Raw genomic sequence first — 25,437 nt, forward strand, 5'->3', positions numbered from 1 at the left:
CGTAGACGAGACAAACTTACCTATTAACATTTGCGAACATTCCAAATGTTAACATTATAATTCTAACCTTGCAGTTTTCATTGACAAACTGTTCTCAGTCTTCAGTAATAAGGTTCAAATTCACATAAATTCCCACCAGATGTGTGCTGATGCACCCTGGGTAAACATTGTCTAAATCGTCTTCACCCTTATTTCTATCATCAAAGGGTATATTTTAGATGGCAATGATGATTTTTGAAACCAGCCGGGCTGTTTGATCTTCTGCAATTACATTTTTACTGCTATCGTAAACACAGGCCAAGATGGCTGACAGGTATACCCCATTGTGGCGGTTTTTAAATCTTTTTTTTTTAAATACGTCGGATCTTTTTAATGTTCTTGAAGATTGGGTGGGAATCTATGATTTCCTAATGATACTTAATTGAAGTTCGGGGTAGGTGATATTTTATGGGTGTAGACGTGTAAGCGTAGAAATCTTATGCTTTTTTTTATTTTATTTGATAGCTTTAGATCTTGAATGTTGTTCGATGTAATTTTTCTTAGTCCTACTGACTACCTACAAAATATTTATGAATATTTTAAAAAACTGCTAAAATGTAATTTCATTGCATCAACCGTGAATAAATACTGTTTCTATTTATAGTATTATCTTCGGAAAGTTTTATTTTTTGGTTTTATTGGACTTTTTTATTTTGATTGGAGAAAAAGCATACATATAACTGGAGCGATTTCCTTGAATTAATTTTAAGAAAGTAGAAAATACATATAAAATCTTTATATGAATTTTTTATGTTTTAAGAATATTAAGAAAAGTTTGACATTAATCCAAACTAGAGTCAAATTGATATTGATCATCTGTGTGGTATTTATATCTGGTATATTTCATTCTTATCGAATTACGTGTTAGCTGTCAACCACATCGTTGGTTTCCAATCAGAAGTTAAGAGTATTCATATTTATTACAACCCAAATGATTTTATGTTTATACCCATCATAAATAATACCACATCAAGGTTTTACGACAACATTACATTTAAACCTGAGCAAATCAATTTCAAAATAAACGATAATATTTCTGCGCATTACCAAAGACGACATAAGCCAACAATTGATGGTAGTATGAGGCAAATGTTACCTTAATTTCTAGTACTATAAGTTTTCGCTCCGTCAAAAGCGAGTTTTGTTATATAGGTCCTGACTTCTTGACATTTCGAACGACAATTTAAAGTCTTTAGGCTGTTTCTCGTGGTAAGGGCTTGAAGGACTTGCACTGCATGCATCTACACGCCCTCCGTTGCTGCGACCCTTCCCCTTACCAACGAATCCTATGGAATACTTACAAAACGGCTTACCAAGCCAGTCTGGTTTTGTATTCCCATGCGCTCGGGTCTCAGACGCGTCGCTTGCCCAAACCACTGAATTCCTTTTTCGTATTTCAAATTGCCCCGTTAATAACATCTTCGATTTTTAAATCATTGTCATGTGTTTTGTTTTTAAAATTCGAAGGTCCAAAGACAACTTTTACAGAAGTTTGTTTTAAAAGTTTTTCTTATTTTCGGCCTGCACTTTGGAAATGTTTTGTGATTACTTTGTTATGTTTGTTCGGTTTTGTGGTTATTGTTTAGTGTTTGGTTTTTAGTTCTTGATTACAATCGCTTGAAATTGAAATATATTTTGCGGTGTCTTGTGGAGTGAATCTGGAGTTAACTTTGAAAACAGTGTTTTGTGACCATTAACAACTTTTTGGGCGCAATGAAGCTCTTTTGGAAAGTTTTGTGCTCTCTGCTTTTGCTGATCGAGGCAGTTATGGGGAGTTGGTGGTAAGTTTAACCTTTTATTAAAAATAAACGTTAGTAAATATTATTTAACTATATTATTATTAGAATTATGAAAAAAAAGAATTTTATCGAAAACTTTTCACAATTTTGATGAAATAAATATTTCAAATAATTTTGTAGGTACCTTTTAATAATTCTAAGTTTAAATAACTTTTTTACGAAATTATCACTTATTTTGACGGTAATAACTTATTCTACTAGGTTAAAAAAATGGAATTGATTTATTGAAAAGTTGAAGCAAAGGTGTGCACCTTTACGAAGTTTTTTTCCGAAAATTATAATTAACGTTATCTATAGCTTTGCACTACTATACATTATTTATTACAATAAATCAATGAATTTTATATAACATAAACTTTTATTTATTTTATGTAGTTATTAACAAATGTAATAATAATAATAAGCAAAGTACAATTTTTTAAATATTATTTTTCCACTTTAGCCAATTGTAGTAATATGATATTACTACAATTGGCGAGTTAATAACTTAACCTACCAAAGAGTCACTAAGTTCCGTTGATTCTTATATAGACAACAAGAAAACTATAGTGCAACTTTACTAATCTTCGTCAGAAAATCCGTTATTTAATAATTTAGATTAATGATGATAACACTAACAGGAAATGGAAACTTGCATAGTTGAAGCCTCTGTTTAGACACACATCAATCATATAAATTATTTGCACTTTGCTTATACAAATGAATTCTGTTTAATTTTATTGTGTTTTAACTCGTAACAATTTAACAAACGACCACTATTTTGTATTTAATTTGTAAATACTATATTCTTTACAAGTACAGTACCTAAAAGTACAGTACCTAATCGCAAATAACAAATGAATCTATTTAAGACGTTTTTTAAAATAGATTAATAGATCTTTTCAGCGACTTTGAAAAAAGGAGGTTTCTTAATTCGAATATTATATGTTCTATATTTTATAATAATATATATTATAATAACTAATAACACCTATTTTATAGATATGTTATTATAATATTATCATTATACATATTTTTTTCTAAACAATTGAACGTGTTTCTAAATTTGAATAAGTTTTGAATCATCGTGTGCGATGGAATATTGTTTTTCCCTCTGTACAGGAAATGTCAGATCCTAAAGTTTTCGGCTAGGTTAGGCTCTCTACATATCTATCTGTGACAATAATATTTATTTTATGTTTATGTATGTATATTTTTAACACGATATCTATTGAACCGTTCTTCTGATTTTGATGAAATTTAGAAGGTAATTTACAAATTACATATAGATAAATACCCAAGGCTCAGGCTAATCGGAAAAGTTCACTTATCATCATGCTCTAGCCAGGATTTAAACTCGTGTGTGTCAGAGGCACACTACCACTAAGCCACATAGACTCTTATAAAATTCTCACACGAACAGAACCCCGGTCAACAGCTAGTCTATGCAAAGAAATGGCTAGATCGCACCTTTCTCCCGAAACGCTAAAAATACTATTCCCCCACACATTATGCTGTTGTTTACGTTTCGCTTTGTGCTCAGCCATTTTTGTTTGACATGCGGTCTAAATACAAATTGTGATTTATAACCGGTCCGGTAGTAACCCGGATATTGTGATTATTTGTAGTTCATTTTGATTATAATTCATATAAGTTTCAATAAATATTACATAAGAAGAAAAGTTTAAAGAAAAATTAAATATGAAAAAAGGCTTATCTTCGGAAATACTGAACCGATCATGAAAATTCTTTTAATCGTAAAAAGGTATATTACCTGCCAGTATTACAGGCTATGTATTTAAATATTTAAAACTATATTGTACAAAAAATGTTTGTATATGTAAAGGCGGACATTTAATGCCGTTTGGCAATATTACATACATACATATATTCACGTCTATATCCCTTGCGGGTTAGACAGAGCCAACAGTCATCAAAATACTGAAAGGTCACGTTCAGCTGTCGGGCTTAATGATTGAATTGAGATTCTAATAGTGACAGGTTGCTAGCTCATCGCCTAGAAGAAGAATCTCAAGTTTACAAGGCTATCCCTTAGTCGCCTTTTACGACATCATGGGGAAGAGATGTAGTGGTCCTATTCTTTTTTTTTATTGGTACCGGGACCACACGCAAGACAAATGTAATGTAAGTACTACTAATAACAAATATCTTATAAGTTTATCTCTTTGGTTTTCTTCCTAAATCTGTTCATGCCAAATACGTTACCTTACAATGGATTTTACAAGACTTCAGGTTACCAGTAGACACGTGCAATTCACAGAAGAGATCACAAATCTCTCTCTTGTAATTATCGTAGAAAGTAACTAAAGGAATCAGGTTTCATGACAACTACTTAATGCATCAAAAATACATAACGCTATTGGATCCTCTCCAGAAAGGCAAGGACGTAACCCGGGTTTAAGGCCGGAGGATTTTTATTTTAATTGAGATGCAGTCAAATAAAAGGATTAAGTAAACATATTAAACTATGTTTTCTTAATCCTTTTGCTTTGACAGGAAGGTTATCTTAAAAAAAGAATCCTAATATTATTAATTCATCCTTTCCCTTCAAAGACTTACAAATTGCTCAAAATGCAAACTATAACACTGGAAGCTGCTTCTTTTTTGCAGGATGTTACTTTCATTTCTTTTTTTTTCTTTTATGGACGTTAATAAAGGCACGCACTTTTTGCAGCTATAAAATATGAAATGTTGTCAATTGTCTTTGAACTTCACCAACTTTGAAGTAAAAGCGGAGACGTGAAACAGCAGTTAAATTTATTTATAACGCATTTAGTGCGCAAATAACTTGCGTCCCTTTTACTCGTTTTACCGTTTAGTTATCCCTGTTTGGGAAATTATTGCTCACTTAGTCTTTGAGGACAGAGCGACAGATGCAAAGAACTATTATTACTCTTGTACAATTGTTTCTTGTCCTGAATATAATGAAAATATAATATATAAAATAATAGCATATAAAATAAATAAAATAATAGCATTTAAAGTAATAAAAGAGTCTGTTTAGACACTCTCCACCTCTTTCTTGTGGATATCGTATAAGGCGACTAAGGGCTATAATCACTAGTGCAGCTTTTACCATGATCGAACATGGGTTTGGGTTTCACTGCATTGGTTGCGGTGGTTAAAAAGCGAACCCTGGGCTCCTTTCCAGAGAAGTGAGTCTACAATGAGAGCGAAACTGTTGTATAAAATTTAACCTGACAAGCGATTCCCAAAGAAGCATAGACTAAGCATTCCTCTCGCCTTTTACTCAAGGCGGGTGAAACCGCACGAAGAAACTAGTCAGCCTCATTCACACCCACTCTCTGTAGCCCACACTCCATCCAAAAGCGAAATCTAATTAATACGCTATAGGGTTTATGGGCCATAACTTTAAATTGCGCCTCGCCTTATTAAGTATTTTTATTATTCAGTATATGGCAGATCCTTAAAATTACTATCGTTAAGTATCGTCAACAATTTAACTAATCTCTTACTTGCTCAAGATCTTGCTCAAGAATTGTAGACTTTCTTTCCTTCTCTTTTTAAAGCCCTTCTAAATAAAACAATGCATGTTAAACAGACTAAGGGAAATGCTTATGAAGTTAGGGTTATTCTTGTAAGCGATGGGCTAGCAACCTGTCATTATCTGAATGTCAATCCAACATTAAGTTATACAGCTACTTATCTCTATTGGAATCTCAATTCCATGATAAAGTCATACAGCTGAACGTGGCCTGTCAGTTTTTCAAGAGTTGTCAGTCTTTTAAGTCTCTTAAGAGTATTTGCTCTGTCTACACCGCAATGGATATTAATTTAATTGCTAACCGATACTTTGTGGGAAAAGAAAACATAATGAGAAAAACCTTAAATTCAGGAAACATGGGTTATGTTCCCATGTAAAGGTGGTGGAGGTCAGACGGGAGTCGCTTTGTGTAAACCAGATTGACCCTGATTTACTCAACCCAGGATCGTGGTCACAGGTGTAACCTTGGCTCTTCTCCAGAGAGGTCAGGATGCCCCGGACTAGAGCCAGAAGTGATAAGTTATTCTGCCGGTGACCGTAAGAGATGAGAATGTTCCAAAAAAATTGTAGATGGATAAAAATTATATAAGTACTGAATCTCATAGCTTCCATGCTGGTATGGTAGCAAACATAAAATTTGCTACCGCCTCTGATTATAAAGGTCAATCAAGGGAAAGGCTTATAAAGTTAGGATTCTTCTTATAGGCGCTTGGCTAGCGACCTGTCATTATTTGAATTTCAGTCCAATATGAAGTTATACAGCTGAACGTCTGAACGTGGCTTGTTGCCTCGTGACTCTTCGTTGATGTTGGCTCTGTCTACCCCGTAAGTGATGAAGACATGATTTTATGCTATTTTTAGACATTAAGCTCAGACATACATTGTCTGAGCTTAATGTCTAAAAAATAGTATCGTTGAGTTAGTATTTCGTAACACAAGTTTCGAACTTACTTCGAGAGTAACCCAATCTGTGTGATTAGTCTTGTATATATTTATTTATAATTTTTATTTATTACATTTAGTTTCTAATCATTTCTACGCCTATGAGTTAAAGGACTTTAGGAGAAGTCTAAAAATAAGACAAACAGTTCCATTGCAGACAAATGTAAGCACATATAAACGGTACACTAACTTCAAACGGACCGAACGAAATCATTTTACTAAGAATTACGTTCCGTTTCCGACTTTAAATAGTATTAAAAACTATTTCCTTCAATAACTTTGTATCCTTATTTTGATGATTGAGGTTAGTTTAGTAAAATTGTAAATACATAATTAATGTTAATTTGTAAATTTCAAGAAGATTGGTTCAGTAGATAACGCGTGACAAAAAGCAAACAAACATACTTTCACATTTTTAATATTAGTAAGGATAAACCCATATACGTAATGTTTTTGTACAACAACAATTTGTTGTTGTTTGATTGTAAACAATGTTAGAGGTCAACATGTGAAGCATTAAAAAAAAGAAACTAAAATTAGACGTAAGACTGTTTCTGTCGTAAAATTACATATCTAATTTCTCATTATATAAATATCGAGTACACGAAAACATTTTAATTAACCCAACTCGGTGAAATTACTTAAAATAGAGGCAATTTTGTCCAAAATGGACACCGGGTTTGTTTGTGTAAAACTATCGTAAAATGCACAACTAATAGGACACCAGCTGTCGTCTAGGCACCGTTTTACTTAATGTCTGTCTGTTACCCGCGAGCTCAACAACTATTTCACTTTTGTAAATTAGATTTGGACGTGTTGTTACAAAATGGTATTTAAGTATTTGTGAATTAATTTGTAACCTATCTAAAAAAATGTTTTTTTAGAAAATAAATAGTGTCGGGTTAGTTAACACGGCTTACGTCACAATGGTTTTGTATTTAACAAATTAATTGAACTAATTGTATTACCACTTGTGCCATTGTGGTGATAGATATAGGGGTACTCGTAGATGGCAGTGATAAGTAACAGACAAAACGAATTTGGTGTTGAAAGTTAATTTACATTGTTCATTGTTTTTTAGCCTGCTTTGTAACCTGAGTTTTTAGAAAAGGAGTGTAAATTTTTTTAGAGATTTATAGAGCAAAGAAAAAATATATTGTGCGACAGCTGCTTATCTACGCGTAAATAGTAAAAATCAATTAGTTACTACGAGTATTACTGAATACAAGAAATAATTTTAGAAAATAACATACTCGCTTCGTGACTGAATATTTTTTTTTTTATTTAAGCTTTCCAGCGTCTTTTAACTGTTATTTTGCTATTGGCTCTGACTGTTCTAATAAGGGATATAAATGTAAGTTAGTACATAAATAAATGCTTTATTGTTTAATAGAAGAGCGAATTAAAAATATGCTATAGTTTAGTACCTTTAGTTGAATCCCTTCCAGCCAACTTGCAAAGAGAATCACATACTAACCCCTTAAACAAAATCTAATTTACGTAATAATTGTAATGTTGCCGTACTTATCAGGAAATTATTTATATTAATATAATTACTCTAAAAACTGCCTACATTTTCTACGCTAAACGATTTTCATTCCATACATATAATTTAGGGCGCGTACATCCGTGACGCACCATAGTTCACAGAGCAGAGGTGAGCGCAACGTACGACTGTCGATGCTCGTAGATCGTGTGGACGGGCCCTTATCGAATGCCTAATTTATTTTAACTGTATAAATTCAATTAGGGTTGCCGCGTTTTGTTTTATTTTGCAGAATGCCTGATTGACCATACATATTATATATGTATTTGTTGTGAAAAATTTGGCATCCCTATAAATAGGTACATAAAATCGAATCTTTTAAAAATTATTATAACATTGTAATAATAGATGCGGAAAGATACATAATTGTATAAAAACACCAATAAAATAATTATAATCAAATGCAGTATGGGGCTTTTCATAGAAGAGAGTCATAAAATTTTTAAATTAAGATTCAAAATGTTCTTATTTTCAGAAGGACCAACAACAAACATCATATTCAGCGTTGAATAATCACTGTAATACACACTGACACGAACACAAAAAGTAGACAATCTGACAATTTGACGTTAAACACGTGCGCCGACAACACCCAACAAACATTGTAACAACACGTATATTTTAATACGCCATTTCAAAGAACTCGTTCACACTGAGTGTTCCAAATGTTTGGACCAACTTCACCCCAATGATTTGTATAATAACCCTATTATGTTTTAGAACACATGCGACGGCGTATCTCTCGGCCAGATTGCGTCCAATTCAATTTGCCATCGTAATATTTCACACAAAACACGCTGGATAAAATCATTTATAAAGGCGTCACGAGGCATTTACATGTCGTTGGGTTAAAATTGTAGGGTTAACACTTTCAAGTTAATAAAACAGTTATAATAGAAGTCAAAATACCTACAAAAAATACTGTTTTGATGTCTCCTGTAGACAAAATTACTTACATACATAATCACAATTATATTTCGCGACCGATAAGCAGGTATATGATCTTTCAACTTACCACATTTTCTGTTTGTTGTAAGTGGAAAGATTCCTTTATCAACATCCATCAATTTCTAACTATATGAACTTTAACCAGAAGGTCTCTGATTTAATCTGGGTACATTCTTGTTAGGATAGACCTTTGTTTTGACGCTTATCTAGTACATCACGCTAATAACTATTGCAAATTTTTTGATGAACATCAAAACATCTTTAGCGCATCGATATTCAGATTGTGAATCATGCAGCTGAGTTTAATTAATTTAGAAACTTTTAATAAAGACGGTTGAAAAGTCATTCCCATCATTTTATGTAAGTAGGTGCAAGCAGTTAAAAACTTAAATTCATTATTGTAATTTACAATTTCCTCAATAAAATTAATCTGATAGATAATAATGGTTCCATTAACTCCGATGGCACTCTCAAAATTTGTTATATGAAAAATTGTGATTTACTTATCATTCTTAAATTGTTCGTATTTCAAGCCACCCTAATATTTCATTCACGAAGATAACTTTAATTAGGGTCTGGCCGATAAATATTTTTATGTTAATTAGCAACAAAACTTTGGACCTTTTTTATATTTTAATCATAATGTCTTGGATCATTTTGTTGACATTTAAGATGTAGGTATGTTGGCCGTGGCCAATTATGCGATATTTATGCATGTGAGTCACCCACAAAATACTTTAAATAACAATTAAGAGGTAAACTCTTAAACATTTTTGTAATTTGGCATTGCCATTTACTGAGAGGAATAAAAGACTATTCTGCCAATATACAGTTAAATTATCAACTTTTCGGATATCAATAAGATATTTTTTTTATCACAACTGTAACGGCACTCATGTATTAATGAAATTTGAAACTTAAGTTTCACAAAATGATTTATTTATCACCAATTCTCATGATCAAAAATATTTCATATGAAAGTATTATATAAGTAGTAAGTAATAACATATTTTTTTATAAACATATAATATAAAACTACTTCAAAAGAAATGAATTAATATTTGATAAAACTAAACTTTAAAAATTTTTATTTCTAAATTATATTTACGAGCTGGCAGCCCTGAAACTGCCCGAGGGCTAGTGCACATTGGCTAATTTGGTGATGTTATACAAGTCGCCTCACTCTTTAGCCTGCCTATTACGATATTGGACTATCATAGTGATGTATTCTCACGTATTGTTTTGTTTATCGAATTAGCATTTTAAAAGGAGCAAAATATGCCATAGTAAAATATTAATTGGATATTTTAGAAAATAATAATCTGAACATTTTGCATGTAGACAAACGTAAACTTTATACCAATGTTGATATGAACGTGTCGTTAAAGATTCAGGCTTCTAAATGATCCAAGTGATTGTTTTATAAGTCAAAAAAACTTTCGCATATAGACAGTGTTTTTCAATTATATACAAGATTCATGGTTTATTGACGGCGGTAGGATTTGAACCTGCGTATCACGCTTTTAGGTAAGCACCTTACCTGTTCAACTACCGACGCTTTTCGAGTAAGCTTATTATCTTAAACAAACAACATACCACGACCGAAAAAAGGAGTATCAAAATCAAATAGTCGATAATACGTTTTATCGACAACGCACAGTTTATCATGCATCTCATCACTACCCCATATGAATATTTAATTTCACCCCTTCGGCTTGTTTATTTATTGGCCGTATATTTCACGGCCCGGGGCGATTTGCATTCGTTACCCGATGCTGTGTTGTCAAAAGGAGGGTGCGCGAGTTGATAGTTGGGGCACCAAGTGCATACGGTAAGATTACGCATGTTTATTACTATGCATTATGTTTATCTGTATTGAATATTGTGTAGTTTCTACCACTTACTGGGAAGTCCTGTAAGTAAATTTGTTTTAAGGATATTTTTAGTTTAGTATACTTTTGTCCATGGAAATATGAGTGGGGATTTTAACAACAAAAGTGTGAAATTCCCGAATTTATTACGTAATCCAAATCTTATCAATCAACAGGTAAATCAATCAGACATTTTTAAGCAACAAAATCATTCGAATATAGCGAGTGCCATATTAAAACAGACCTTTTATAAAAGAGACACGTAAAAAACACTTGTCCAAAGTAAATTATAAGAAAATTGCCAGAATTTTTTGCGATGATAGATGTCGATATTTCTTCGAAAAATACTCATGAATACAGGCTTTTATTCTTTCTCGATAATAAAGTTTCAATTCCGTTTATTGTAAGAAAGTAAACGCGAACTGAAAATATTGGCTGAAGGAAACTTAAAGCTCATTTTGGTAACTTTTCATATAACTTGAGGTATTTAGCTGGCTCTGTTTGACTTTAAAACCGAACTGAAACGGAACGTTTTCAATTGAAAATGGCTGACTTTGATATTTAGATGTCTGTGGAGTTTTGCAATTGTTCGAAAAACTTTAAGAAATTTACGTCTCTTCCTTGGAAGGGTAGGCAAAGACTTTATGTTTTCACTTGCCACGATCCCCGTACATTTCTTTTACTTTGTCCATTTTCACCAATCTTTTCATAATAATAATAAATAATTTTTATGATTAAAATTATGGTTTTTTGTTAAACACGCAAAAAACATAAATGTATAAAATCACGACTCTTTCCCGGAGGGATAGGCAGAGACTACACCTTCCCACTTACCAAGATCTTGACATTCTTTGCTTTATCCACATTCATTATCCTCTTCATGCAAGCTCGACGCATCGAACGAGCTGGATAAAAAAAAATATAGTATAAATGCATAATTATTAAACAATTTTATAAACATTTAACATTACTTATTGAAAAACTAGTTTTATTGGCATAATAATTAAATTATGCTTCCCAAGCAGTTGGTTCCCATGCAAGTTTAATGCATCATCGGAGCGCATAATATATGCAATTTCACTTCCCTCTGTTATAGTTTGGGAATTAAGCATACATTTTGGTGTGCTTCTCGTTTCAAAAAACAAAATTGTTTATATAATATTATAGAATAAAAGTACCTTTACATATGTAGCGGGGTAAAAGTTTGCGCGGGATTTCGCAACCGTGGGAATTTTATGATAAAGAAATCCATGTTACTCTTGAAGGTATTGTCTGTATTTGTACTAAAATATTATCAAAATCAATCCTGTAGTTTCATTATCAAAATCAATCAATACCGCATGTTGATGATATGATGGAACTGTAAATTAAATTTTAGTTTGTAATCATCTTTTTTTCTTTCTTTTTATATGTAGTTTTAGCTTTAGTTTTAATTTGAGTTTATTTTAATTAAGTTTTCTATTTATAATAAAACTTTAAAAACAATAAATAAACTATAAACCCAGTAATTCAGTTTATTCCTAACAAACCTTTGAATGCTTTTTGCTCATAAAAATTCCCTTCTTAAAGCTAATGGCAAGCTACCTGTCACCCGAACATTTTCATTTCGAGACGTACTTACGTATAGTATACTATGTATGTTAATTTTTGTTTCTGTCAAACAAGCTTCTTATCTTTAGAGCTTAAGAGCAATATCAAATTGTTTATGTACATTGTGTGTTAATAAATAAGTAAATTAAGTGAACTTAAAAAACATAATAAAAAAATAAAAATTAAAAAAAAGAAGAAACTGTCAAACTTTCCTGTAATTACCTATGTTTTTGCCGCCAATTCATTGCCATTCAACCGTTACCTAAGCTTTCTACTTTTGGTACTTTTGTACCTTATTTTATTGACATGACCAGATGACGTTTGTTATTTGTTTTCTTTTTTTTAATGAATAAGCTAGTCCGCTAAAGACGTAACAAACGGAATAACATAAAGGGAGTTTTATTAATAAATTAGTTTTGCACTTAGGTATATCAGTGACTGCAACTGGATGCGTAAACATGATTCAATATGGGTTAGGTTACCCTGCAAAGGCTGCGCGGGTCAGACGGCTGTCGCCATTTCATAGCAAATTAATTAATTAAATAAGGCTTAGGTCAATGAGAAAAATGACAATATCCATCCAGACAATAACCTGAGATTGAATCCCAAACCGCTCCGTCACTACAATCTTGCATTGCTCCATAAAATAAACGGAATTTAAAGAGATATTATAGAGTTGATTTATTTGGTTCCCATTCTCACGACGTTTCGCGGAAACACAAGAATTCTGAGCGAAGTAAAAAGATGCAATACTTAGAAATGAGTGTGTTGTGTTTGAAGATCTTATTTTTATCAACTTAGGATTCGTCTGACACATATGATTTTCTCTGACTGAATCTTCTAAACGTGGCCTTTGAATTTTGTAACTATAGGCTCTGTCCACCCCGTTAGGCATAAATAAATAATATGTATATGATAATATCAAAATATTCAGGAAGAAGAAGGCAGATAGATATAGCGTCGATGGGTCAGGTTAAAATCCCACCTCGGCACTTTTTATTTTCTATAATTCCTACGGGAGCGGAGCTCCGGGCAAAAGTATGTCATTAAATAACAGTATACTTAGCGCTTTGTCTAATTTTACAAAACATCGCAATAAACTGTTTTACCTGCTGTAGAAAAAAAACTCGAGGAGCTTAACTTTCATTTTTATTATTTAACTAGCTGTGCCCGCAACTTCGTCCGCATGGATAAGTAATTTGGGCATCATTTAAGCCAAGGATGAATAATTCTCCTCGTTTTTTCACATATTCCATTATTTCTTTGCTCCTTATACTCGTAGTTGCAGCGTGATGTTATATAGCCTAACGCCTTCCTCGATAAATGGTTTATTCAACGGAAAAATAATTCTTCCTAAAAACGAATAGTTTCTGAGACGCGCTAGTTCAAACAAACAAACTCTTCAGCTATAATATTAGTATAGATTCCTGTTTTCTAAGAACCACTGCGTGTAATCTTGGTAAACCACCGCGTTTCATTTCATTTATGCTGAACTCCAGTAGATTATTCTAACCAAAGAAACCATTGTAACCAAGGTTTAGACCGCAACCTTAAAGATAATATACACTTTGAAGATTTGTTCAGATATTTTATTTGATATCTGAACAAATCTTAAATGTGACACAATCGATCCAACTTACTTAACTATGTGAGTTTTTTTATCTAACACGTATTTGATGGTTTTTTTTTTCATTTTTGCGTTCTTAATTAATTATAGTAGTTTCCGCTTTCGTAAGTTTTGGTTTAGAACAAGTAATTTCAACGCCACTGTTGTCAGTTTCTCCGAGTGCCTAAACTGTGTGTCCATACATGTCGTCTCATCAATATCCCTTATGGGGTAGTCTTGCAAGACTGATAGGCCACGTTCAGCTGATAGGCTTAATGATAGAATTGTGATTTAAATAGTGACAGGTTGCTAGCCCCTCGTCTAAAAGAAGAATCCCAATTTTATAAGCCTATCCCTTAGTCGTCTTTTACCACATATTTGGGGAAGAGATGGAGTTGTCCTATTCCTTGTGATGTAGTGGAACCCAGGTCGCGTCTTTTGACCATGATCCTAAATTAGGTCAGTTTTTTACACAAAGCTTCTTTCATCTGACCTTTGCAACCTTCGCAGAGGAGTCTGACCTATAGTAGATCATGGTTTAAGTTGCACTAGAATAATTTTCATATTCCCAGTAACGAAGGGAACGTTGTTACGTCATCCCAGGAAAGTGATGATTTGGTCCTATTATATTAAAGCCATTATGGCACAACGTATGACTTTAGTAACAGAGACTTACGAATTATGCCCCTAAATAGAGAATTAGCTGATCTTAGAAAGTAAATACAAACGTATACTAGGACTTTCATCTAAAATCTCAATTATAATATCGTTGCTGAATCACCCTAATTCAAAACAACAAAAAACCTTCAAAATACCCGTATTTAATTATTACTCACATATTTCACACGTTGAAAGATCGGAACGACGTATTAGGACTTTTTTATTTTGTGACATAAAATATAAAATGGTGGCCACCAACCCTGGAAGCCGAATATCGAAACCGTCATTAATTTATTCGATGTCAGACCTTGTCAACAGTTTTGGTCCGGTATTCTTTTTTTCCATAATAATTTCATACGATTTATGTATTTTGAATATGAGGATAATAAAATGTTTGGATGTGGTTTTGGATTAAGGATGTATGATTTATTAATGTGGTTATTGGGAATGAGTGGTATCTGTTCGTAAGTTAAACAGGATAAATATATATCCTGTTAAATATTCTTTACGTTTCCTATGTATTACGTAGATTAAGATAAGAAATTAATTTATAAACAGATAGTAAGGCAAAAAGTTTGGTGAATATATAATCTCGGAAATTTAGAACTGTAGAAAAGTCATCATTCATAGATTATTTTAAGTTAAATTAGATACATCAGATGAAATTGATATAAAAAATACCGGAAGAAGGTTAATATTGTATTTTCTTTATATGTTTTATTTGATAATATGAATATCAAACTGTTTCTAAGAAACTCTCCAAATATCCGCACAAGTACATTTTTGACAATCTTTAATTGTATTACAGGAACGTCTGAGCACTTTAAAAAAAAAATAAAACAACGATTATCGTGATCACTAAGTTGCATGATTTTAAAAAAAAGTTTTATAACCCGCCGTCTGCCACCCGTGAGCAGTTTTCCATCAATTTTTTGTGGAGACTACCGAAGAAGTTATTACGGAGATAGCATCAGCACAATTTATTGTAAAACCACTATTAACGCGGCCCTGTTGTGAATTTTAATACTTAATTTAGCCTTTTCGACGTGGGATGGTACGATGTTGAGTTTAGTTATTTCACCAAAATTTTATGTAGTTTTTGTTTCATTTTTAATTTAAAATAGTTTCTTGTGTTTGTCTTGTGGTTCTTCTTATTATTCTCATATTTAAGAGCTAGCTCTTGTATTAACATTCCGCTTAATGGTTTAGTGATGGAATTGAGATTAAAATAGTGATAGGTTGATAGTTCATGGCCTAAAATAAAAAGCCTGAGTTTATTGGATTTTCTCTATATTGACTTTTACAATCCGCATGAGAGGAGATGCACTTGGCAGTTAATATGTTTTCCTTTGCTATAAGATGTTACTTAAATAGAGATATGTTGTATACTTAACTGAGACAGTCGTATATGTCAATAATTAGCCATTCGAAATAAAGAACTACGTAATAAATACGGTAATAGTTATAATACTCGGAGTTTATTAAATAATATTTTCATGACGTTAAAATATTTGGGTATTCTTTTTTTAATTTCTACTTGTAATTTTTCCATTGGTTGTCTCCTACGAAACCCTTTATGATAGGTGGTCCTTTTTTACTAGGTCATAACAACACGACATATATAACAGAAACCGAAGAATATCCGTTTTATAATTGCACAATATTCTCGGTAAATTTGCAACAGGTCTATCTAATTACCATACTCAGCAATTACAGTGTATAATTAATAAAATGTTGACCACCACAGGTTGGGTTTAGCCTATGAAGTTATGAAAATTATTAACTGATCATATCGTATCCCAGTTGTGATGAGATTATCTTAGTTATCTTTTTAATTTGCAGTGATGGGACAGTCGATAGGTTACCTATCGACTTTTAAATATAGGTAACAACGTTAAACGTAAAATAATTAAGTACGATACACACACAGACATAATACATGACATAATAATTAATACATACATACATACATAAACTCACGCCCTTTTTTCCGGAGGGGTAGGCAGAGACTACCTCTTTCCACTTGCCACGATCTTTGCATATTTCCTTCGCTTCATCCACATTCATAACTCTCTTCATGCTTACCAGGACGTCCTTAATTTGATCAAGACATAACAATAATTAATCTTAGCAAATATTTCACCATAAATACAAAAAAGTCTTTACGAAGTCATAAGTAGCCTTATGTCAATTTAAAATTTTACCGTTAGCAAAATGTCAGCACACGCCGAAGCTTTAACAATCGACATCGATAACTTAACGTCGATAAAAGCCAATCTCTATTGATCACTATAGACCTGTCAAATATAACGTCATATAGCCAGTCACTACTGTATTTGCGCATGTTGGAAACTACCGTTATGTTCACAAATATACCATTTAGGCGTAAATGGTCTAAGGGACTTGTCACAATGAAAGCGTTTTCAACCTAAAACAAGTTTTTTTTTAAAGTGTGGGCAAATTAAATTGAGGGCGCAAAGTGATTAAATTCAAGTTTTAAGATTTGGATAATGACGAAGAGGATTATTTATATAAACTATATTACTCGTACTTGTGCAATATTTAAGTAGTAAAAAATAAAGAGACAAAACGATTAACTAATAGCTAAACTTCATTCTGTTGTAAAATTTAAATTAGAAACTTGTTTTAATTTGCCCCAATGTTTAGCTAATTCAAAGAAAGTGACAACACCGATTCGGCACCAATGAACGCAGTGTATTGCCATATGGTTTAAGTAGGAGTATATTTTAATACACACCTACATTTATACTTTTAAAGTGGTCAGAAACCGTAAATAGTATAAATAAAAATTAATCTCGCCCGTGATGTGAAATTTAAATTATATTTCTTTTGCTAACAGTGCGACACAACCTTTACATCGATACACATAAAATCATACTTCGATTGCTGACTGGTTTTTAAAAGGATTTTATGCACAACGTTAGGTCTTAAACGCATTTTTAAGCCAGTATGCGAACATCACTTTTCCGGAGATACGTTGAAAGGTTGCATAGGAATTGCACGCTTATGTATACATTGCATTGACATGTTTTAAGGATGGTATAATGCTTAAATGCCGATGTATAATGTTTTATAATCTCAATCTTCGGTTAGCTGGGATAAATATTTTTATTCGTAAAGTGTTAAGCGTACTCAAAAAATAATAATTATATAATCGATAAAAACACTGTTTCAGTCAACAACAAAAGTAAAAATATTTTTCTTAGCTCGGAAATCAAATCCAGGACAGATTAGTTTATTAAAAAAAATGTCCAGGGATCTAACAACTCCTAAAACCTAAATACGCCCATGGGTGACTATCCATGTAAGAAAGAGAAAATAGATAAAATATGAATAAACCATCTAAACACGATAGGGCTAGCTTAGAAGAGTAATTTTTCTACCTTGGCGGTAGAAATTCTCTTCTAAGCCCACAATTGCCATATACAAAAAAAAAAAATACCAGTGAGGCCAAATTGCCAACATAAAAATAGAAAACAAAATGGCTTCTTTTGATCATGCCGCCACACCTGGGCGGTAGGCAGTCGCCATTATGATTGCATACAGACATAATCACTTGCATATTAAATTAACTTCTTAACTATGTTTCTGCTCTAACTAGCTTGAATCATTTACGGCTTATATTTAACCTCTTAATTTGTAGTAGGTATGTTAAGTTGTACTTGAATGTTGCGTGAGAATATCAAACGAAGAGTCAGTTAAAAAATCGGAATAATATAGGTATATATTAGTCGAATTTTATGAGTGTTAGTTGAGTTATTTGTGTTGCAATAAATATTGTTGCGATTATTTTAAATTGCATAACTTAAAAGTTGTCTCTCCCTCAAAGTAAGGGCCTCTGTCCCCTCATTGCAATTAGGTTACGTTAATTACGCAAAATTTTGTTTTATACTTACCACTTTTTTGTATTACTCTAACTGAAATAATAATTGTTTTAAAAGCAGAAATAAATAATTAATAGGTAGAGATTATGTACATCTTTCAACATGCCATGAAAGTTATTTTATTAAGCTTTTATGATAAACAACCAATTACTCACTAAATTGCTAAATATTTTCTATCTATATATCTGTCTGCTGTTAAAATTTTCTATTTGTTTAATAACATAAGGTCTTCCGTACGAGGAATCCAATTTGCTACAATAGTGTATAAACTCCTTACACAATGCGACTGTTATTAAGGCAGATGCAGACGTTTGCACTTTTCGCGACTAGCAACCAGGGCTGCCTCGCCTCACCAATAAAAAACGATTTGTATATTTTTTTATTTATTACAGGAATAGAATATTCTTTTTATTTGATAGTGAGAAGACCGATTTTCTGTTAGAAATCTGTAATTTTATATCAATAGATCTAAAAATATATTTTTAGATGTCACATTCGAAAATTTTTATTTGAGACAAGACAGGATAAAATACTTAAAAAATAAGAAAATTATGGTAGCTTATTAATAAAATAAAATAAATGGGACAAAAATAAATTATGTAAGTGAAAAATGTGATTCAGGATCATGGTCAAAAGGCGCATCCTAGGCTCCTCTCCAGAGAGGGGAAGATGTAATGGGGACTATGGTAATAAATAAAATATATTTGTGCCAGCCCTGTCTTCTGTAACGATGCATTCTGTACCTTATCGGCCCTCAACAGTCGCGTCTTGCGGGAATGTACTTTTGTATGGGAGTACCGCTTTGTATGGGAACATTCGGTAGTCTGAAGATGCGAGGCATACGTTTAAAATAATTCTGTGAAATATTATTATTTATAATAAAATATTCCATGTAGTTGTCAGATTTAGGACCTGGAAGAAAAAATCTTGAACTTTAAAATTTTGTCATAAGTGCTTGACAAGGTTTGTAGTTTCTTTTACTCATAAAGGATTCTCTATTAAAATTATAAATACGAAATTTACTGTCTGTAACGCATTACGCTTAAACTATAGTTGACCCCGAGGATACAAAGATTTTTTTTTAAACGAAAAGTTTGTCGAAAAAAATTGGAGAAGAACACGACGACAAAGTCAAGGGCAAAAGCTAGAAATTTGTGTCTAATTTAATTATTATTGGCCTAAGGGATATTTCCTCATATTTGAATATATGAGTAACAAACGAAAAATACAGATCTTTAATCCTTGCAATATTGATATGGATGGATATGAATTAACAATACTTAAAGCCTTAAAACTTAATTAACAGTAACCATGTACAAGTTAATTGATTTTCTCACACAAATGCAATATTATGTTTAAATATCATAATTAAATCTCAAGAAACATAATCCACCCGAAGATTATTAATTGAGGGTAAGCATTGTTCACACCGGTCGAGTCAATCAGTCAGTGCTATTTTAAACATTCAGATTTTAATAATACAAATTTTAAAGTACTCGTATTTGCTAATTGACCTAAAAATCATGGAATACGTTATAACTGCAGTATTCTCACCTTCTTTTCCTAGGCGCTAATCCGGAGAGTAACAAACGAAAATCCTGTATAGTATCCTGGAGTGCGTCTTTTAAACACGATCCCGGATCGAGTAAATTTCTACAGGAAGTCATATTCTACTGAACTCCAGTCTGACCTCCGCAACCTTTTTGGATTGTGGTAAAATCCATGGAAAAGAAATGGAATGGTCTTATCCATTCTAAGTAGGAAATTTATCCTATAAGAAAGAAACAAGTAAATTATTCATTAATCTATTTTAAATATTTTATTCATGAAGTTAGGAAGAAGAAAAAATATTTACTTGTTGCAAGCAAAATCTAAATTTGCACTTATAAGAGAGATTTAATTTTAATATTTGTCGTCTTAGAGTATGATTTATTTCATGTAATATTGTAGGTTATTAAATGTTTTGTATTTTATGTCTAAGTATCAACAACAACCAATGAACAATTTGCCAGTTCACTCGACCTTTCACTGGCACAATCTGAATCTTGTAAAAACGTTAAACTCATTTATAAAACCGTTGCTTGCCGATCTTAAGTCATGTTATAAGCCCGCAATCAAACTTTGTTAAAAATAAATTGATGTAAATACATATATTATATTGTTTTGATTCATAGAGAACGCCCGGTGCCAGCTGCTTCTTCTCTTCTAATCGCGCAGACTGTAAAAGTGAACCACGGGAAAGGGGATTCTTCTCTTAGACATAAAGATCTTATGGATTTACATACATACATATCACGTATACACACATATAGTCACGTGTACATCCCTTGCGGGCTAGACAGAGCCAACTGTCTTGAAAACATTGAAACGGCCACGTCATGATGTAATTGAGATTCAAATAGTGACAGGTTGTTAGTTGCTAACTCATCGCCCATAAGAAGAATCCCAAGTTTTCGATAATTAAAAAAAAGGAATAAAAGTAGACTTACGTTTTGATATTGTCGACTTTAATGTAAGTGAAGGCTGCTAATATTATTTGGCGAATCTTTGATTGCATGCCGAGCCCGTTAAAGAAGAAAAGGGAGATCTAGCTATGCTTATAACAACAATGTAATTTTAATTAATAGGTATCTCAGACAGGCTTAATTTCCAACACAAAACATGTTTACAATATAATTATAAGATTACAATGTCTTAGGGCTGAGTTCCGAAGGGCATCGCGAATATTTGTGTAAGGATTAGGGTGGGCTTACATGGAGCATATTCGAATATTAAATAACAAGTATAGAAAGACGGATGTTTTTTTCTTAAAAGGTAGAAGGTATAGTTAAATCACTTTTTAATTAAGGTATACTCATGCTCTTCAAGAGGTTTTAACTATACCAATTTAGTTCTGTTCTTCACTAACATTTTAATTTTGTAATGCAAACCAATCTTGCAATCGAGATTTGGACGGAGTTATGTGAAAAGTTTAAACTTAAAAAAATAAAGTTAAAGACAAAATTTTTTAAGGCAATCAGATTGATTCATTAAGAACGAAATAATACTCACTATAGAGGAGCTCCAACTGTGACCACGAACCTAAAATGGGTATATCACGGATGTCAGTTTTTTTAAGCGAGTCTGACCACATCAACCCGCAAACAGCAACTGCATAATAACTCCTCAACCTTATCCAGCTTGGATTATAAGTTTGGGTTATAATAGCCCACGTTGAAGACGTATTGTAATCTGTAGCATTCAGAACACCCGCCTTGCGTTCTTGCCGCGTGCCGGGGAAGCTGAAATTGGGTATTTATTATTCTTTTTATTTTACTAAATATTTATTTAATTATTATAAAATTTATATTTAAATTAAGGCACAAGCATAACTTTATTAAGGGTAAGTATAGCGGGAATGGAAATTAATGGAGATTTTTCTACAGGCGTATTTTAGTATATTGTTTGTGTAAAAGTATGTAGATGTTGACTGGACTTCTGACATATCAATGCACAGCCCAAATCGCTTTATTTAGCATGGATATAGGTTCCTTATGCCAAATTGGTTTTCTTAGTGCATGAGAGAAAATTTCCTAAAGTTACCGAGAAAACGATTTTTATTTTTGTCCTTTTAATTTTTATACAGACCTTAATATTTTGTGACTGTAAATTAATAATGTACCTATTGCTCACTTGTTTTTTACAAATCGCGAATGTGCAACCATGCATTTAGGTCACCTAACGACAGTCTGAAGCTCTGTAATGTCTAAATCCAGATTAACATTTCGCAGACTTGCATCTCGATGGGAATGACTTTTGTACGTGACAGCATAACATGCACTATCAGTTTTGGTAACATAATACTCGTTTTGTTGAAAGAATAGGCTTGCAGTACAAGCAAAAAAAAAAACAACTGTTCCTATTATACATAAATATAACAAGTAATTAATTAAAAAAAGAAAAATCCGTCTTATATCCTAGGCCATTTTATAAGGCAAATTAATCTGTTACTATGATCCAATATAAGTTAGGTTGCGGAGATCAGACAAGAGTCACTTCGTGACTTAACTAATCTAGGCCCATGGTCAAAGAAGCCCTTCGATCAACGTGCAAAAGAGGTCAGAAACCGGGACTATCACCAGGAGAAAGATAGTTAAAGCTGTTCTCTTTTATTTTATAATGAAGGAATGCGTGAGAGAATCTAGATGACTCATCAAAAAACCGTTGAAAACTATTTTTTTAACGTATAATAATATACGTCGTTATTAATTTAAAAAAATATTCTTGAAAGCTCCAAATCTGCTATTTTATATGACGTGAAAAAGAGAGAGTCTGCTTTTCATCTTTCATCTCCTTCGTGTAGGGGCGTGGCCCTTTCAATTATACCTGATTATAATTACAGGTTATGATGAGACCGAGGTAACGTACCTGGGATAAATGTTTCTTTGTGGTATTTCGTACTCGTGTGATGAATGAGGCTTTAACGTTCAAGATGTTGGAATTTATATTTTTACTTAAAACTACATTAAGAAGTAGCCGTCATCTTAATTATACAAAAGAGGAATCTGACTGATCGACTGACATATATGTAAATTTAAAACTTTATTGGGCCATAAAGGTACAACAGGTGAACTTAATGCATATAATTTTCTACCAGTAAACTTTAGAATATATAGATATACCTCCTGAATATAAATTCACAACTAAATCAAGAAATTTGTAATTTGGCATAAAGGATTTGCAAATTTACGGGATTTGTCGTTTTGTGCGCGCGTAGTGAGTCTTTTTACATTATTCAATTTCATACAGTTTTTAACAACTGTTGAGTGCATTTGTAAAAAAGATTTGAAGAAAGGGTATGTTGAGATGGTTCGGTCATGTGGAGAGGATAAATGAATACAGGTTGACTAAGCAGATATACATGGAGAGTGTGGAGGAAAAGGTCGGAGTGGGAAGACCTAGACGAACATATCTTGGTCAAATTAAGGACGTCCTGGTAAAGGGTCAGGTCAAAAGTACCCGAAACCGCCGAGCTTGCATGAAGAGAGGTATGAATGTGGATGAAGCAAAGGAAATATGCAGAGATCGTGGAAAGTGGAAAGAGGTAGTCTCTGCCTACCCCTCCGGGAAAGAGGCGTGATTTTATGATGATGATGATAAAAAAGATATAATACTTATATAACTCTAATTCTTTGGATAAACAATATGTATATCTATTATAACATTATTTGCATGTACTCAAATCCAGAATAATCTCAAAGTCAGCAGTTTATCAGCTTGTTTGACAGATCGATTCATTCATTAAGAGCGCAGATGAAGCGTTTCTGAGACACGAACAAGACGTATGGACAGACAGACTAGATTTATGTGTAGCGTTCTGTTGACAATGATCGGTATGTATGTTAGTCTGCATCACTATTTACAAAAACAAGGTTGTAAAAATAAAACAAAAAGTGAATTTAAATCGTTGTTAACAGAACTTCATAAAGCGATGTGACACCCTTATTATGGGGTAGACAGAGCCAACAGTATCGAAAAGATTGAAAGACCATGGTCATTTGTGTGGCTCAATGAATCCCAAATTTATAAGCCTAGGTATATCCCTTAGTCGCTTTTCGCGACATGGGAAAGAAATGGAGTGGTTCTATTCTAAAGTGCCGGAAACCACACGGCAATTGACGATGAAATTAAGATTCAAATAGTGACAGGTTGCCAGCCCATCGCCTAAAACCTGGTACTTACACACATATCTTTTCTCTTCACTAGCAGATCAGTAAAAAAATATTTATATTGTACTAAGTCTGAACTTGTCTAAAGTGGATTTGTTAAAAATTACCCACTTTCCTTTATCAAACTGTTTAGAATAAAAACACATTATGTTTTTTTTTAAATCAAAGAAACGTTATAAATCGTTTTACTCAAAAGTAAAAGTGTTGGGATGTTTTGTCCATTCAGCACTATCGTTGAGATAAAGATGTGACGCCTTTACATCTATTATTTTAATGACGGTTTATCTAAGTAACCTTTTTGTTATAAAACAAAGAGTTACTAATGCTATGGTTTTTAATCAAAAATTATAAGTACGTACGAGAATCAAGTCGGGGGCGTTCTGGTAAAGGTCAGGGCAATTTAAGAATGCAGGGATTGAGGTAAGTAGTGGAAAGTAAGTTTCTGCCTACCTACATGCTATGTTTTTAATCAAATTCCTAGCTCAATCAAGAATCAAGTCGGGGACAATGTAGTACAAGGTCAGGGTAATTTAAGAATACCATAAACTGACAAGCTTTCATTAAAAGATGTACTTAAGTAGTATGAAGCAATTGAGGTAGTGGAAAACTCTCTAATAATTCTTATTCTCTGTTGAGCAGTGCTAATGTGCTTTTTCCCTGGTTCGATTTCCGGTCAGGTTTTAATGTAAAACAAACTCATTTTAATTTAAAAAAGCATTTATGTCAAATCAAATTGGCCTCACTAGTCAAACAAAAGTATAGGTAAATTTATCTTTGTGATTAAGTAACTTAATATGATTTATTAGATCCGGTTTCTAAGATGGATGTGATTTCTTCATTACATACATAAAGTAAGTAGCAAATGTAATATAATGTGCTCAATTTATTCATATGTAAAATGATGGTCTATGTAGTTTGATTTACTACCAATATTTAGACAGTAAGTGAATATAGAATTACGAAAACGATAGATATGGTAATTATGTTTATTGCTGTTTATTTTAATGCCAAGTAATTGTGTTACATACTACATTTGAAACAACAGCATGAGGATGTGACTGTAGAAATATGCAGCAACCACCAACCTCTTCGGGAATGAGGTCTTTTTATGTATGTAGGAATTTACGTAATTTTGTTTGAACACATCTCTTGAACTCAAGGATCATCGCCTCGGTTTCGTAATTATTGCTTCAATTTTTCATTTTTGATTATAAGTACACTCATCATTACTACATACTATTAAAATATACTATATTCTGCTTCTTCCAACTTTTTATTCCCGTAACGTGCGACACGTGATCCACTCTCTCTCTTCAGC

The 25,437-nt window shown here is 32.6% G+C and overlaps 2 protein-coding genes across 4 annotated transcripts in view; one reads left to right on the forward strand and one right to left on the reverse strand.

Moving 5' to 3' along the window:
- LOC106131958 (chitin deacetylase 8) overlaps positions 1 to 25,437 on the reverse strand; it is a 235,805-nt gene that overhangs the window by 170,450 nt on the left and 39,918 nt on the right. The window lies entirely within an intron of this gene.
- LOC106131989 (protein Wnt-1) overlaps positions 1,381 to 25,437 on the forward strand; it is a 58,472-nt gene continuing 34,415 nt past the window's right edge. For 2 of the 3 annotated variants that reach the window (XM_013331270.2, XM_013331272.2), the window contains exon 1: positions 1,381 to 1,820. In XM_013331270.2, the coding sequence (XP_013186724.1) occupies positions 1,753 to 1,820 (68 nt within the window). In that variant the 5' untranslated portion in view covers positions 1,381 to 1,752. The remainder of the gene's footprint in view (positions 1,821 to 25,437) is intronic. The other variant, XM_013331271.2, reaches the window with a different exon arrangement.

This window comes from Amyelois transitella, chromosome 26 (genome assembly GCF_032362555.1).
Source record: "Amyelois transitella isolate CPQ chromosome 26, ilAmyTran1.1, whole genome shotgun sequence".
In the NCBI taxonomy this organism is placed as follows: Eukaryota; Metazoa; Arthropoda; class Insecta; order Lepidoptera; family Pyralidae; genus Amyelois; species Amyelois transitella.